The sequence below is a fragment of the Saccopteryx leptura genome, chromosome 5, assembly GCF_036850995.1.
Source record: "Saccopteryx leptura isolate mSacLep1 chromosome 5, mSacLep1_pri_phased_curated, whole genome shotgun sequence".
NCBI lineage: Eukaryota > Metazoa > Chordata > Mammalia > Chiroptera > Emballonuridae > Saccopteryx > Saccopteryx leptura.
The window spans coordinates 132495902-132514058 of record NC_089507.1 but is presented as its reverse complement, the minus strand read 5'-3'; the positions used below and the strand labels follow the sequence as shown (position 1 = coordinate 132514058).

Below are 18157 nucleotides of genomic sequence, written 5' to 3'. Positions count from 1 at the left end.
GAGACAGACAGACAGGAAGGGAGAGAGATAAGAAGCATCAACTCATAGTTGTGGCACCTTAGCTGTTCATTGATTGCTGCTCATACATGCCTTGATTGGGGAGAGGAACCTCTAGTTAAACCAGTGACCCCTTGTAACAGTAAAAATAGAAAATTCCATCTGACCTTTGCTTGGCTAATCTTGGCTTGCAGAACAGGAACTGGCCCGCCTGGCCCCGATGTAATCATAGGTGATTGCTCTTCCGCAAGCACCTGGGGCAATCACCCTGAGAGCCGTTGCAACTTCCCTATCTCATGACTCCTGAATTCCTGGGTGTCTCCTCCCCTCCCTGAAATAATGTATAAAACTTGCTTGCTGAAGTGGATCGGGGCTCTTGGCTACCTCCTTGCCTTGAGCCCGCTCACGAGTGTAATAAACTTTTTCTTATGTTTTACCCACACAGTTGGGTCTAGAGTCTTAGTGGTGCGCCCTCGGTCAACACACTTGCTCAAGCCAGAAACCTTGGGGCCCAAGCCAGTGACCATGGGGTCATGTCTATGATCCCATACTCAAGCCGGATGAGCCCACGCTCCAGCTGGGCTTCATACCTGGGTCCTCAGCATCCTAGGCTGATGTTCTATCCACTGCACCACTTCCTGGTCAGGCCAGATAAGATCATCTTGAACTCTATCTTATTCCGGTTTGTAAAAAATAAATAAAGCACTGCATGAAGGATAGAAGGTGCATTCAAAATTTACCTCCAGCTCAGGCCAGTATGTTTAAGATCTGGATATTTAGATATTTATATTACTTAACGCAGTCTCCCAAAGGTTGAAACTGGTTCCTCTCTAGCATATTCTCTGCAACTTCTCTATTACCAAATCCAGCCTAGTCAACATCTTTTACATCTGGTCCTTCTTCTACATCAGTGGTCCCCAATCCCGGGGCCGCGGACCAGTACCGGTCCGTGGGCCATTTGGTACCAGTCCACAGAGAAAGAATAAATAACTTACATTATTTCTGTTTTATTTATATTTAAGTCTGAACGATGTTTTATTTTTTAAAAATGACCAGATTCCCTCTGTTACATCCGTCTAAGACTCACTCTTGATGCTTGTCTCATAAGTTCGACAATTATATTTTAAAATACCACAGTAGCCTGACCTGTGGTGGCACAGTGGATAAAGCATTGACCTGGACTACTGAGGTCGCTGGTTCGAAATCCCGTGCTTGCTTGGTCAAGTCACATATGGGAGTTGATGCTTCCTGCTCCTACCCCTGTTCTCTCTCTCTCTCTCTTTCTAATAAAAATGAATAAGTAAATTTAAAAATCTAAAAAAGATTCTTTAGCCCTGGCTGGTTGGCTCAGCGGTAGAGCGTCGGCCTGGTGTGCAGGAGTCCCGGGTTCAATTCCCGACCAGGGCACACAGGAGAAGCGCCCATCTGCTTCTCCACCCCTCCCCCTCTCCTTCCTCTCTCTCTCTCTCTTCCCCTCCCACAGAGAGGCTCCATTGGAGCAAAGACAGCCCAGACACTGAGGATGGCTCTGTGGCCTCTACCTCAGGTGCGAGAATGGCTCTGGATGCAACAGAGCGATGCCCCAGAGGGGCAGAGCATCGCCCCCTGGTGGGCATGCCGGGTGGATCCCGGTCGGGTGCATGCGGGAGTCTGTCTGACTGCCTCCCTGTTTCCAGCTTTGGAAAAATGGAAAATAAATAAATAAATAAAAATAAATAAAAAAGATTCTTTAAAAAAAATTGATGTCTCTCTCTCTCTCTCTCTCTCTCTCTCCCCCTTCCTCTCTCTCTAAAATCAATCAATAAATTTTAAAAGAAAAAAAATACCACAGTTTTTACGCCAGTCACATAATTTTATTTTGTGCATTTATCCGCCCCACCCTAAAGGCCAATTCTGACATTAAACCGGTCCGTGGCCCAAAAAAGGTTGAGGACCACTGTTCTACATAATTTCCCACAGTCAGAATTCAGGTTCCATCATTTCTGCCTGGACGAATGCAACAAGATCTATCAACACTTCTAATGGTCTCCTCTGTTTTGAGTCCATGCTCATTACCACCAGAATGTACTAATCTAATTATCCTACCCTGACTATTTAAAAAATACCCATTGATTTCCTCATCCCTTATAGCATCCTAGGCAAATATTTCAAATTATAATTTGAAATCATATATAAATATTAGTCTAAATGTTTTCTCATTTGATTGGAAGTTCTAGGAAGACAAAAATGCTCTTTTTTTTTCACCTCTGTATCTTCAGAAATAAGCTGTGTGCTTGACATACAATAGGTTCTCCATAGCTACTTGATGAATAAATGAAAAAGCAATTTGAAAATTTCCTTTAGCACCAATGGCACAAATAATCGATGTAAATGAAGCAAATAACATTATTTTCTGAAATAGGAAAGCTCTATGTAGCCATAGGAGGAAATTAGTTAAGTAAAATACAATTATTGTACTGTTCCAGATAAGATTCAAATTTAGGAAAACAAGACAGAATAATCCTTAACAACAAAAACACTAACTTTAGGGGTCTTATGCCAAGTCGGTTATGTAACATCTATTGCCTTACCACTCCTCGACTGACCTCCCGCCCTCCCTACACACACACACACACACACACACACACACACACACACACACAATTTTTCCAAGAAATATAAGTGAATAACAAAAATATTAAATTAATGGAAAATTTAAAATTTAGGGAAAAAAATAGTATTTTTTCTGATCTGGATTCCTGGAGGGGGGAACTGACAAATTTGGTGGTTGGGGTTAGTAAAACATCAAGATATTTAATTTTTCTAAGGCATCTGATAAGATTACTTGTTAATTTAGAAACATAAAAACTATTCTATTAAAACTTTATTCTCTTTACAAATCCAGACAGATTAAAGAAAAAAATTTCAGTAGGAAAAGAGAATTTTAATCAAGTCCACAAAATCTGTAGTCTGTCAAATCTGCATATACTGGTACTTTTGATCTCTATTTTGAAATGTGCACACCTCTACTTAAGGACTAACTTTGGTGGTTTGAATGCAAAGCAAGATACAGCCATATTTTAAATTTATTTAATTTTATCTGTATGCTGTAGGTAAAAAACCATTTCTTTTTTTTTTTTTTTTTAAAGAAACTGTATTTATTTTTTTTAATTTTTTTTTATTTATTCACTTTAGAGAGGAGAGAGAGAGAGAGAGAGAGAGAGAGGTGTGGGAGGAGCAGGAAGCATCAACTCCCATATGTGCCTTGACCAGACAAGTGCAGGGCCTCGAACCGGCAACCTCAGTGTTCCAGGTCGATGCTTTATCCACTGGGCCACCACAGGTCAGGCCGGTAAAAAACCATTTCTAAGGATAAAAATAATAAGCAGAAAAAGTAACAAGAGTAAAAGAATTGCCTGAGCAGGCGGTGGCACAGTGGATAGAGAGTCAGACTGGGATGCGGAGGACCCAGGTTCGAGACCCCGAGGTCGCCAGCTTGAGCGTGGGCTCATCTGGTTTGAGCAAAGTTCACCAGCTTGGACCCAAGGTCACTGGCTTGAGCAAGGGGTTACTTGGTCTGCTGAAGGCCCATGGTCAAGGCACATATGAGAAAGCAATTAATGAACAACTAAGGTGTCGCAATGCGCAACGAAAAACTAATGATTGATGCTTCTCATCTCTCCGTTCCTGTCTGTCTGTCCCAGTCTATCCCTGTCTATCCCTCTCTGTCTCTGTAGAAAAAAAAGAAAAAAAAAGCCTGACCAGGCGGTGGCGCAGTGGATAGAGCGTCGGACTGGGATGCGGAGGACCCAGGTTTGAGACCCCGAGGTCACCAGCTTGAGCGTAGGCTCGTCTGGTTTGAGCAAAGCTCACCAGCTTGGATCCAAGGTCACTGGCTTGAGCAAGGGGTTACTCGGTCTGCTGAAGGCCGGCGGTCAAGGCACATATGAGAAAGCAATCAATGAACAACTAAGGTGTTGCAACAAAAAACTTAATGATTGATGCTTCTCATCTCTCCATTCCTGTCTGTCTGTCCCTATCTATCCCTCTCTCTGACTCTGTCTCGTTAAAAAAACAAATAAATAATAAAAATAAAATGAAATAAAACCTTTAAAAAAAAGTAAAAGAATCAAATGCGATGTTATCAAAACATGATTTTTTTTAAAAAGTAACTATTCAAGAAGTCAATTTGGCAGGAAAATAAAAAAATTGAAATGTCACAAGATAACCCAGGGGTCCCCAAACTACAGCCCGTGGGTCACATGCGGCCCCCTGAGGCCATTTATCCGGCCCCGCTGCACTTCCGGAAGGGGCACCTCTTTCATTGGTGGTCAATGAAAGGAGCACATTGACCACCTCATTAGCCAAAAGCAGGCCCATAGTTCCCATTGAAATACTGGTCAGTTTCTTGATTTAAATTTACTTGTTTTTTATTTTAAATATTGTATTTGTTCCCGTTTTGTTTTTTTACTTTAAAATAAGATATGTGCAGTGTGCATAGGGATTTGTTCAGTTTTTTTTATAGTCCGGCCCTCCAACAGTCTGAGGGACAGTAAACTGGCCCCCTGTGTAAAAAGTTTGGGGACCTCTGAGATAACCCTTTCTGTTTTTATACCTGTAGTAGGAGGATAAATACTGTGGTAATAAAGAATGCAAAGAGCACTGGGCTAAGACTAAGAAAATGGAGGCTCAACTGCCATCTCTGTCACTTAACAGTAGTGTTATTTTAGGTAAGCTATTTTTTGAGATGACTGCCCCAAAATTGTCAACAAATTTCTCTAAAGCAGCAGTCAGGTAGAGCAGCGATTTTCAACTTTTTTCATCTCATGGCACCTGTAACCTAATGACTAAAATTGTGTGGCACACCAAAAAATGTATTTTTTGCTGATCTGACAAAAAAATAGGTACAATTTTGATTCATTCACATTGGATAGCTATTGTTGTGTTGACTGCTATCATTTTTTTATTTGACAACCTAAGGGAGAAGCGGTCTGTGACCCTGACTAAATCAGTATCGCATGTTTTAAAATTCTTGTGGCACAACAGCCTGGCTGTTGCGTTACATGGGCTGAAAATCGCTGAGGTAGAGTAATAGGACTGGGTTTTGTGCAAAGTGTGACATGGAGAGTGAGTGTAGGATTTAAAGAGCAAGCAAGACCAGTGTAAGTTCTGGAAACAAATAAAACTAATTATACCAAAATATAATTCTATGTAATGGCAGAGATATACAGGATAGGGCAAAAGTAGGTTTACAGTTGTGAGTACAAAAAACACAGTTTCCTCAGTATTATTATTTATTTATTATATTCCATAAGAACAACTGCAAACTTACTTTTGCCCTACTCTATATATCATGGGTGCCCAAAGAAGGGGCACTCCAAATCAGCCTGAGTGGAGATACAGAGGAGGCGCCTGGTTCATCTGGGGAAACAAAGGTTAATGATTCTGGAGATTCAAGCCTGAAGCAATGAGGGGCAGAAAATTAACATGTCAATGCAGGCAGAATTCTCATCAGGGAAGGGCCTACAGATTTACATACAGAAATCTGTACTGAACATCATAGGCCAGTCACTACAAATCAGTCCTCAATTTCATTTCTGATACAACCCCTATGGCTCACATGCTGTAGAATTAAGAAAAACAGACACCACCACGACTCCAGTGACTACTACCCTGGGTACACAGAATACTGGGCCCCAACCCTCGCGCTCTGGCCTTGCAAGGTCATGACAGGAAAGTATCTGTGAGGGTAAAGAGAAGGTAAGAGAGTGAGACTGAAATGTAGGGCCAGGGGCATTTGTAATCCTGACCATTAAGAAGGCTGACTTGTTGACGGTACTACTCTACTTAGGAACGTCTTGCCCAAGCAGAGATTTCCAACAACCATAGAAAGAAAAGCCAAAAGTAAGGAGATAGGGACATCATATTCATGCCTCTAACTTAAATTCTGGCTCCTTGTATAGGACACGATGCAAAACGGTGATCCTACATGTGCTCTGAATGAAATCAACTATCCTAATTCAGCTCAGCTCCCAAGTCACAATAAAACACAGGGCAAGCCTGACCAGGTGGTGGTGCAGTGGATAGAGCATTGGCCTGGGACGCAGAGGATCCAGGTTTGAAACTCTGAGGTCAGTGGCTTGAGAACGGGCTCACCAGCTAGAGCGCAGGGTAGTTGGCTTGAGCATGGGATCATAGACATGACCCCATAGTCGCTGGCTTAAAGCCCAAGGTTGCTGGCTGAGATCAAAGGTTGCTGGTTTGAAGCCCAAAATCACTGGCTTGAGCCCAAGGTCACTGGCTTGAGCAAGGGGTCACTCACTCTGCTGGAGCCCCACCCCCACCCCACCCCCGTCAAGGCACATATGAGAAAGCAATCAATGAACTGAGGTGCCACAACGAAGAACTGATGCTTCTCATCTCTCTCCCTTCCTGCCTGCCTGTCCCTATCAGTTCCTCTCTCTGTCTCTATCAAAAAAATAAAAAAAGAAAAAGAAACACAGGGCAAGTTAATTCACCTTTAAAAAACAAACAAACTTCCACTACTTCTGTAAAGTGGAAATAATCATTGCAACTTTAAGGGTTGTTTCAAGATTAAATGAGATAATGCTTATGAAAATGCCATGTGACATCAAGGACAAATTTTCTGAAAGGTGCTTTTATATTCCTATTTTCAAATAAACGCAATATTAACATTTTAGTAACTGAAAAGCAGTGTAAATTTTCACATTAACATTCTTCTATTCATTTAGTAAGTAATCACAGTTGTAGGAATAAACATCTTTTCTCTATAATGAATAAAGCAATTTTTATTTTGAATGAAAAAAAGAAGTTGCTCTTTGGAGACATTTTTGCTTTTCCTTGAAAAAAAAAAAGAGTTGCTCACTGAAATTTTGAAAAAGCTAGTGAAGTGTTTTATGCTGTGGAATATACTTGCTTACTGTTTAACAGTTTACCATGGAAGAATAATTCAGATAAAATTTTAAACAAATGTAGGAATATTTTAGAAATTTTTAGGAAACAAAATTAGTAGGACTGGTTATGGGGAAAAGAGTCAAAGACACTCTCAGCCTGACCTGTGGCACAGTGGATAAACTGTTGACCTGGAATGCTGAGGTCGCCAGTTTGAAACCCTGGGCTTGCCTGGTCAAGGCACTTATAAGAAGCAACTGCTACAAGCTGATGCTTCCCATTCCTTCCCCTGTTTCTCCCTTTCTCTCTCTAAAATTCAATAAATAAAATCTTTTAAAAAAGACACCTCTCACATTTCTAGTTTGAATGTCTGGGTACTAGATGGTGCCACCAAAATAGATAACACAGGTATATTAAGGGTAAGATAATGTGTGTAGCCTTTGACACACCAATCTGAGGTGCCTGTGGGAAATGTGGAAATGGCCCACGGACAATTGGATATAGAGTCTGGAAGGTGTGGTATGGAGATACGGTTTGGGGATTCATCAGTACACAAATGATGGTTAAAACCATAATACAGAAGATTAAACTGAGTGGAATGAGAAAAAGAGAAGATAAAATTTGGGGAGCACTAACATTTTAGAGGTAGAAGAGCTTTGGAAGATGAGCTTTGGAAGATGTGTCTGAGCATATGAAAGGCACAGAAAATGAATTAGTCATATAAGGAGAATTAAGAGAGTATGATGTCACTGAAGAAAAGTAGTTTCAAGGAGCACCCCACAATAAATGTAAAAGATGCAATAAAGAGAATCCTGGAAGAAAGTGGCAGGCATGGCAATGAAGTTTTTGGATCTCCGCAAATTGCCATTTAAAAACAGAGAAATTAACATTATAAGGCAGGGGTCTCAAACTCAACTCAGCATGTGGGCCGCAGAGCAAGATCACAGCAGTTCCGCGGGCCGCACTAGGTCTACAAAAGGCAACTGTTACGCAACACTTTTCTCACTGCAGTTGAAAACAAAAAAAAATCAGTACAAAATTGTTCAGCGGGCCGCATGCGGCCCGCGAGTTTGAGACCCCTGTTATAAGGTGACAAAGTATATGCATTGATGCCAAAATATAGAGGGTGACAACCAACCACCAAAAGCCATGAGACCTTAGTATTACCCATCTGTACAGGGGCAAGTGATAAAAGCAATGGGAGACTAGCCTGAAAGAGAAGAACTTCAAAGAAACCAACAGGACTCACTGAAAGCCTGGCAGGCTATGTGAGAAGAGTGGCTGAGGCTGAGAAAGGTCTGGCTGCTTCCAGGACAGGTGACTAACAGGACCAGGGGTGGGGTCTACGGGGAAGGGAAGAGTCAAGCCCCTGAGCTTTCAAACCCGACCCTTTCCTATTCTCTCCAGGATAGAACCCACTGAAAACAAACTTGCTGGGACTAGAATCACAACTAAACAGAAAAGCAAAAAAAGGAAAACTAGCATTAATGAAAGAGAAGATTCAGAAAAAATTGGTGGAAGAAAACAGAATCTCAGAAAGCTATCACCTTTTTTCACAACACTCACAAACAAAGGAGCACTGCAAGTTAGAAAAACTACTTTGAACTTTCTTCTAGATGTTCAAAACAACCATCCTCACACACACAATTTCTGTAAGAAAATGATTAAACCTAAATAACATCCCTAAAGACAATGAAAGCACAAGAAAAACACAGTAAAAAACAGGAAAACTGTAACATTCTATTTTAAAATGGTCTAAAAGACATGGAAGAATATAAATCAAAATTAGAAAAACAGAACTCAAGAAAGTAGCTATATAATCTAACAGTGGGCACATGATAAATGAGTTTTAAAATTTGGGGTAAACAGAATAACATAAGGAAAAAAAATGTTTTACCTGTTTCCGTAATCATAAATGATACAGTGTTAATATTGTATGTGTAATCTAGGATATGACAAATGAGTAATTATGGAATGTTCTATCATCGTTTTTTATCCCTGGGAACCAGAATTTTGTTATGGACAAAAGCATTTACTGAAATAACATAATAAATAAGTAGAAACCCTATAGTCCTGAATTTGAACTGAAAATATTAGTATAAATTATCTATCAATCAACACACATCTGGTATGTATATTTTAAAATATAAATTTTTAATTACCAATGCTTAGAAACAGTGACACCCAGTTCTAATAAGTACCCCACGTGTCCACATTGTAGACTTGAAATGTCATTTCCCAAGAAGCCAGGATTTCTTGGAAGAATGATTGATTCTAAGTGCAGCACAAGATGAGCCTACTATAATTTGATATACCAGATAGCAGGGGTTCTATCAAAGACTACTAACATCATGTCAGAAAGACTCAGCAGCCACATTAAATAAGTTGTCACTGGTCAAAGATGGGACAATCTAAGTTGTAATAGGGCATAACCAATGAACTATGGATGACCAAAAACCAACTCGTCTTAAAAACTGGGTATATAAAATCAAAGAACCAACATTTTTCTTCCTTTACCCATATGAATTAGACCACTAAGTAACTCAATAATAGATGAAAGGATTTCCTTACAATTATTCCAACTAAAGAATAAAAGAAAATCAAAATGATGGACCCTGGCTGGGTAGCTCAGTTGATTAGAACATCATCCCAATACATCAAGGTTGCAGGTTTGATCCCCAGTCAGGACACATATAGGAAGCACCCAACTGATGCTTGTCTTTTCTCTCTCAAACAAACAAACAAATAAATATAAATTGTAAAAACAAAACAAAATGATGGAATATCACTATCTTGCAACCCCTAATGAATTAATGGATCTAGGCAATGAGCATCAAGCTTCTAATACCAAAAAAAAAAAAGAAAAGAAAAAAGAAAGCAAACATTAGCCTCCCGTTAAAGAAACACAACACTGCATATATCTTGCCAAAGCTACTGATTTATTAAGTTGACCTGTGTTGGCTATATTATTAAAACGGTAACCATCGTATTGCATTTTATATCCTTTTCCCTGAACAGAGGAAAAGGTTTTGATAAGCACCTTACTGTGCTGCCTATCTATTATTGCATCCTTATGAATTATATTCATAACTTATGAATCAGCAAATGTCTACTCCATAAAGAATCCATAAATGCTACCTAAAAAGAAGTGTTCAAGCTTATGTCATTTTCCTATTTATATGTTTATAAATTAGATTACATAAAAAGTCAAGAAATAAGAGTCTTTTTTCCTTCAAATATTGCCAAGGAAACTCAAACTTTTACTGTAGTAATTTCAAACAGAAGTCAGTGTCTAAAATCACTAACTTGTTTTTCATACTCCTTCACTTCCCAATATAAATTCTGATCTTAGTTACATTTCCTTGGCAATATTTAAACATGATAACCATATCACTTTCAGAGAATTTTTATTTATTTATTTATTTTTAATTTATTTATTCATTTTAGAAATGAGAGAGAGAGAGAGGAGAGAGAGAAGGGGGGAGGAGCTGGAAGCATCAACTCCCACATGTGCCTTGACCAGGCAAGCCCAGGGTTTTGAACCGGCAGCCTCAGCATTTCCAGGTAGATGCTTTATCCACTGCGCCACCACAGGTCAGGCACTTTCAGAGAATTTTATTGTGTATTATTATTTGCATGGTAAAAAAATAAAATAAGAAGGACCAAATGGGTAAGTGGAAATTATTATCAAAGTCTTAACCTTGGTTCTGATTAGTGAGCTCATTAGAGTTTATTTATAAAAAAATAATTAAGGTCCTGGCCGGTTGGCCTTAGTCGGTTAAGAGCGTTGTTCTGAAACGACAAGGTTGTAAGTTCAACCCCGGTCAGGGCACACAGGAAATAACCAATGAATGCACGATTGAATGGAACAACTAATGAATGCTTCCCTTCCCCTTCCCCTATCTCTCCATTTCCCTCTCTGCTGTCTCTCTAAAAATTAATCAATTAAAAAAAATTTTTAAGCAAGCCCTGGCCAGAGAGATAGCTCAGTTGGTTGGAGAGTCATACTGGAGTGTGGGGTTGCCAGTTCGATTCCCCGGTCAGGGCACATACAGGAGCAACTCAATATTCCTGTCTCTCATTCCCTGCCTCTCTCTCTCGCTCTCTCAAAAAAAAAAAAAAAAATAATAATAATAATAATTAGATAACTCTCTAAATAAATAAATAAAGGTTATATATGGGCCAAACATAAACTTATGCACAAATCAAGGATTAAGATTAATCAGATGCTCACCTGAGACTGATTTAAAAAGCCAAAAAAGAAATCAGTTTATTAAATAGAAGGTATAATAGGAGACAGAAAGCTATGCAAATTACAAAATAGATTTAGAAAGCTCCACAAGGCAGAGAAAAACTGGGCTGAAAAATTTTTTCTTTTTAACGCATGCTCCTGCATGCGGGGGGGTGGGGGTTGGGGGGTGGAGGGGTGGGGGGTAGAAGGGGAGAGTGGGAAAGAGGGAGGGAGGAAAGGGAGGAAGGAGAGACGGAGGGAGGGACAAAGGAGAGACAGGCTGGAAGAGAGAGAGAGATAAGAAGCATCAATTCTTCACTGTGGTATCTCAGTTGTTCATTGATAGCTTTCTTATATGTGACTTGATGGGGGGGGGCACTCCAGCAGGGCAAGTGACTCCTTGCTCAAGCCAGTGCCCTTGGGCATCAAGCCAGAGACCTTTGGGCTCAAGCCTGCAACCCCGCCCTCAAGCTGGCGACCTCAGGGTCTCGAACCTGGGTCCTCAGTATCCCATTCCAAAGCTCTATCCACTGTGCCACCACCTGGTCAGGCTGGGCTGAAATATTTTAAGACAAGGAAGCAGTTCTGGCTCAATCACATGCCATTTGATAACACACATAAGCCTGGTCATTAAACTTTACCACTGTCTTATTCAATGATCTAAAACTCATAATCACCTATCATTCTGAGAATCACTGATATACCAATTATTCACATATCAGCGTCTTTCCTTTAGATTCCTCCTACAAAATGCCTTAAGTTTCTTCCAGCATTTGGTTACCATTCCTGTTTTCTTAGCACAAATCCAAATTGTGTACTTCTAGATGCCTTTCAGCTAAAAATTTCAAAGCCACACAAATATTATTCTTAAAGAACAAAAGGACATATGGATTAATACTTAATATGACTTTCATAAAGATGTCTAGGAAGCTTAATAAGTTATATTTAATGACAACAGCAAAGAAGGAAATTCCAGGCCTACTTAACATTTATGACCTGTTTGTAAGAGAAAATGGAGTTTTCTTCAATCAGGCCTAAGCTCAAGAAACCCTCCCTTTGATAATGTTAATATTGAAATGCAATTATGTTTTTAAAATCAATATAAATAAGGTTAGAGAAGTAACAAATATAAGTGTTTCTAAGATCAAAAACAATGACATTAGTGAATAGGAATTTATTTTTATTTATTTTTTTGTATTTTTCCAAAGTTTGAAGTGGGGAGGCAGTCAGACAGACTCTTGCATCCGCCTGACTGAGATCCACCCGGCATGCCCACTAGGGGGTGATGCTCTGCCCATCTGGGGCATTGCTCCTTTGCAGCCGGAGCCATTCTAGTGCCTGAGGCGGAGGCCATGGAGCCATCCTCAGCGCCTGGGCCAACTTTGCTCCAATGGAGCCTTGGCTGCGGAAGGAGAAGAGAGAGATAAAGAGAAAGGAAAGGGAGAAGGATGGAGAAGCAGATGGGCACTTCTCCTGTGTGCCCTGACCGGAAATTGAACCCAGGGCTTCCACACGCCGGGCCGACACTCTACCACTGAGCCAACCAGCCAGAGCCTGCGAATAAGGGGTTTAAAATGAATGACTTTACAAAGAGGATTACAAACAGGAAGATTTCCTCAAGGACAATAAACTCTACATATACAAATAAATTCAAAGGTGGGGAGAGAGAATTTTAGGCAGTTGCAGAGGGTGAATGAGTAGTTACCATTTAATGGTTACAGAGGTGGAAAAGATAAAAAATTTGGAGAAGAATGGTGGTGATGGCAATACAACAATGCAGATAAAGCCACTAAATTATACATCTAAAAAGTTTTTTAAAAGTCTGACCTGTGGTAGCACAGTGGATAGAATATCAACCTGGGATGATGAGGTTCCAGATTTGAAACTCCAAGGTCACTGGCTTGAGCCCAAGGTTGCTGGCTTGAGGAAGTGGTCACTGGCTCAGCTTGAGCCTCCCAGTAAAGGCACATATGAGAAGCAATCAGTGAACAACTAAGGTGATACAACTATACGTTGATGCTCCTCATCCCTCTCTCCATCCTCTCCTTTTCTCTCCCTTCCTGTCTCTCTGCACTCTTCTTTTCTCTCTCAAAACAAACAAATAAACAAACAAAAATTGCATTGAATAAAAATAAACAAACAAAAATAGTTAAAATGGTCAATTTTATACTATCTATAATTTATTACAATAAAAATCATAAATAAGTTATTTCTGCCATCATTTGTATTATTATGAGATGTGTCTATCGTTTTAGATTAAAAACAAAAATGAATTGCAACTTTCCTACTTTTTACAAGAAGAAACATATTGTACCTGCATTAGCAATCACAAATTACTTATCACTTTAGAATCTTAGTAAGCTTAAATGAACAAAATGTAAAATCATGCAGGAAAAAAGGAACTCTGCAATGACTAACTACTATGCCTGATGAGCTATTATTTTATAATCAAAAGGTCTATGTAACCAAGTAATAAACATTTCTACTTATCAATAAAAAATAAATGGCCAGTTAGCTCAGTTGGTTAATTGTCCTGAAATGACAAGGTTGTGGGTTCAATCCCTGGTCAGGGCACACACAGGAAGCAACCAATGAATGCACAACAGAGTAGAACAACAAATGAGTGCTTCCCTTCCCCCTCCACTCTCTTTCCCTTTCTCTCTCCCTCTCTAAAAAATCAATAAAAATTAAGCTCCGGCAGGATAGCATGGTTGGTTGGAGCGTCATTCCAGAGAGCAAAGGTTGCTGGTTTAATCTGCCGGTCAGAAGCAGCTCAATGTTCCTGTCTCTCTCCCTGCCTCTCTCTCTCTCTCTCTCTCTGTTTCTGTCTCAAAAAAAAGGGAGATAAATCTGCAAAGTGTTAGTGAATATTCACTCATTGTTTCCAAGAGCATCCAACTCACATTAATAATAAGTGGGGAGGCGCCTGACCAGGCGGTGGCGCAGTGGATAGAGCGTCGGACTGGGATGCGGAGGACTCAGGTTTGAGACCCCGAGGTCGCCAGCTTGAGTGCGGGCTCATCTGGTTTGAGCAAAAGCTCACCAGCTTGGACCCAAGGTCGCTGGCTTGAGCAGGGGTTACCGGTCTGCTGCAGCCCCACAGTCAAGGCACATATGAGAAAGCAATCAATGAACAACTAAGGCGTTGCAACGAAAAACTGATGATTGATGCTTCTCATCTCTCTCCATTCCTGTCTGTCTGTCCCTATCTATCCCTCTCTCTGACTCTCTCTCTGTTTCTGTAAAAAAAAAAAATAAAAATAATAATAATAATAATAAGCAGGGAGGGCCTGACCAGGTGGTGGTACAGTAAATAAGAGCAGTGACCTGGAATGCTGAGGACTCAGGTTCCAAATCCCAAGGTCACTGCCTTGAGCAGGGGGTCACTGGCTTGGCCGGAGCCTCCCGGTCAAGGCACATATGAGAAGTAGTCAATAAACAACTAAAGGGCCGCAACTATGAGTTGATGCTTTTCATCTCTCTCCCCTTCTCTCTCTTACTAAAATAATAATAAAAAATAATAAGTGGGGAAGAAAAGAGCTACACCAAATTTTCTGCTTCAAAGGTTTTATAACTTATTAAACATCCCATTCTCATATAATACATCTACTGAAAGGCTTCTCTGTGGTCACGCTCTGTTCTCCTCTACTTAAAAGTTACAGAGGAAGTAAATGCCTCATCAGATATAAATTTGATTATGCCATGGCTTTGCCTGGTGATGCCAGCTGCAAGTTTGTTGACTTAAAATTCAGAATAATTTGTAAATAAACATTAAAATATTTTTATTACATTTCTAGAATTTATGTTAGCACAGCATTCTATATAATTCAGTTAGGAAAACTAAGAAGAGTAAAAACCCATTAAAATAGTTACATGAGGCTCTGGCCAGTTGGCTCAGTAGTAGAGCATCGGCATGGTGTGCAGGAGTTCTGGGTTCGATTCCCGGCCAGGACACACAGGAGAAGCGCCTATCTGCTTCTCCACCCCTCCCCCTCTCCTTCCTCTCTGTCTCTCTCTTCCCCTCCCACAGCCAAGGCTCCATTGGAGCAAAGTTGGCCTCTGCCTCAGGTGCTAGAATGGCTCTGGTTGCAACAGAGCAACGCCCCAGATGGGCAGAGCGTCACCCCCTGGTGGGCATGCCGGGTGGATCCCGATCAGGCACATGCGGGAGTCTGTCTGACTGCCTACCGGTTTCCAACATCAGAAAAATACAAAAAGAAAAAAAAATAGTTACATGAGTATATATGAGTAAGAAACAAACTAAAAAATCACAGACCTTCTTGAGAAGACACAATGGGTGGCAGGTAATCAGGAATGTATTCTTTCCTTTCCTCTGCATCTCTACTTCCAGGTTGAGGAAACTGGAGTACATTATTCTTGCTAACAGGAAATGAAGGGATTTGATGTGGGAAAGTGACAGGTTCAATATTGTGAATATAGTCTTCTAGTTCATTAAGACTAACCCCCATAAGCTGGAAAGCTTCACCAACATCATCCAAAATTGGGTCTGTTCGGCCATCTGAAACAAAGACAAAAGCAAAGAAATTATTTTAAGAAAATTCCATGAATATTTTTAAACATATTATGAAAAAAATTAACTAAATATGTATTAGAATGGAGTATATTATATATTCAAGACCTAGCTGCTGTAAAAAATTTCTTAAATTTTAAATAGAACATATTATTTAAACATTAGAAAGCTAATTCTTTTTTTAATATATAAGATAAATTTTATTCAGAAAGTCACAGAGATAGAAGAAATGTGCCATAGAAGAAATGGGTCTAGGAAACAAGTCACAGAGATAAAACAAGGGCCATTGGAGCTCAGGAAAGAGGCAAGGAAAACGCACCTGAGGGAGGAGATGGAGACAGGTGTGGGCATGCAGAGCCAGAAAGCTGATGCTTAAAGTCAGGTTTAAATAGGACTTGACAACCGACCTGAATGCCACAGACAATTCATATTGACAATTAGCTGACACACAACATCTATCAAAAGTAGTTTAGGGATGATCAATAGCATCTGGAACAGTGGCTGACACAAAAAATGCCCAATAAATATTACTATTATTATTTTCTATCAAATAACTGGAATGCTGTGCTGACTAGGTAAATAGCCATTCCATTTTCTCTACTGTTCAATGATGCACCTCTGGAACCTAAGAAGACAATGACTAGCCCATAGTTGACACTCAATAAATACTTGTTGAGTAAATTATACTGCTGAATCAGTTTTTGTTTTGCTTTGTTTTGTCTTTAAGGGGAGATAGTGAGGCAGACTCCCATATGTGCCCCGACTAGGATCCTCCCGGCAACCCCATCAGGAGCTGATGCTCCAGTCCGAGCAATTTTTTTTTTCTGTTATAAAGTAAAGTTACTTCCCTACTTTATATTTTTAACGTTATTTATTTATTTATTTACTTATTTTACAGAGACAGAGAGTCAGAGAGAGGGATAGATAGGAACAGACAGGAACAGAGAGATGAGAAGCATCAATCATTAGTTTTTCGTTGCGCATTGCGACACCTTAGTTGTTCATTGATTGCCTTCTCATATGTGCCTTGACCGCGGGCCTTCAGCATACCGAGTAACCCCTTGCTTGAGCCAACGACCTTGGGTCCAAGCTGGCGAGCTTTTGCTCAAACCAGATGAGCCCGCGCTCAAGCTGGTGACCTCGGGGTCTCGAACCTGGGTCCTCAGCATCCCAGTCCAACGTTCTATCCACTGCGCCACTGCCTGGTCAGGCAGTCAGAGCTATTTTTAACATTGTAGGCTAATGCACTGAATCAGTTTTTTTTTTTTATTTCTGTATTTTTCTGAAGCCAGCAACGGGGACAGACAGACTCCCGCATGCGCCCGACCGGGATCCACCCGGCACGCCCACCAGGGGGCGATGCTCTGCCCCTCTGGGGTGTCGCTCTGTGGTGACCAGAGCCACCTAGTGCCTGGGGCAGAGGCCAAGGAGCCATCCCCAGCGCCCGGGCCATCTTTGCTCCAATGGAGCCTCGCTGCGGGAGGGGAAGAGAGAGACAGAGAGGAAGGAGAGGGGGAGGGGTGGAAAAGCAGATGGGCGCTTCTCCTGTGTGCCCTGGCCGGGAATCAAACCCGGGACCCCTGCACGCCAGGCCAACGCTCTACCACTAAGCCAACCGGCCAGGGTGAATCAGTTTTTTAAATCCAATGAATTCCAAGGACATTTATAGGAAAAACTTAGATTATAAAGGTAATTTACATATAAATTTTTAAATGTAATTAAAAGACACCATATAAAAACAGATACAGATAAAAAGATTAAAAGTTAGATATAGTCAGATTTTCTTAAGTAGTTTCTCCTATGCCTACCTTTATCAGAACTTAAGGTTTCTACATCTTTTAAAACTTCAATGAAAATTCCAGTTCCTTATTTCCAATAGCCTAAGAAATTTTTTTACCATGATCTCTAATGACCACTTCAAACTTATACATCTGAAAATAAATCATGCTGTAAAACAGCAGTTCTCAACCTGTGGGTTGCGACCCACAGGTTGAGAACCGCTGCTGTAAAATGAAAAAAGAATAATCCAAAATTTGTTAAAATTAGACACATGCTTATTTACACACATAGGAAAGCTCTGGAAGGATACACATCCAACGATTAACACACTACAGAGGAAAAAGCTGCAGTACAGGGGTAGGGAAGAGCTGAAGCAGGAAACTTGCACCTTACTTCAAACAGTTCTGTAGTCTGAGTTTTTTCTACACATGTGGGTTACTTTATTATGACCAAGTATAATAAATAAAATTAATACTCATCCTTCCTCTTAATATTATAGATATGCATTCAATTTTCCTATTTCTATTAAAAAGCATTATTATGTTCTTAATATAAGAAATGTAAGCATTTTGAATTTCTCCATACACTTTGCAATTCCAACTTAAGACCTCTTGGTACTTCCCACTCCCCACCCTCACTTCCTTTTAGCCCCGGATTTCAGAATTTTTTCTGTCTTTTCCTACTATCACTATTTCAGGATAGTTTCAAGTCCTCCCAACTTGATTCCT

General features: G+C 40.3%; 1 protein-coding gene across 3 annotated transcripts in view; it reads right to left on the bottom strand.

The window, feature by feature from the left end:
* Positions 1 to 18157, bottom strand: part of TAF3 (TATA-box binding protein associated factor 3) — a 209643-nt gene that overhangs the window by 185331 nt on the left and 6155 nt on the right. For 2 of the 3 annotated variants that reach the window (XM_066384902.1, XM_066384904.1), the window contains exon 2: positions 15396 to 15638. In XM_066384902.1, coding sequence (XP_066240999.1) covers positions 15396 to 15638 — 243 coding nt within the window. The remainder of the gene's footprint in view (positions 1 to 15395; positions 15639 to 18157) is intronic. The other variant, XM_066384905.1, reaches the window with a different exon arrangement.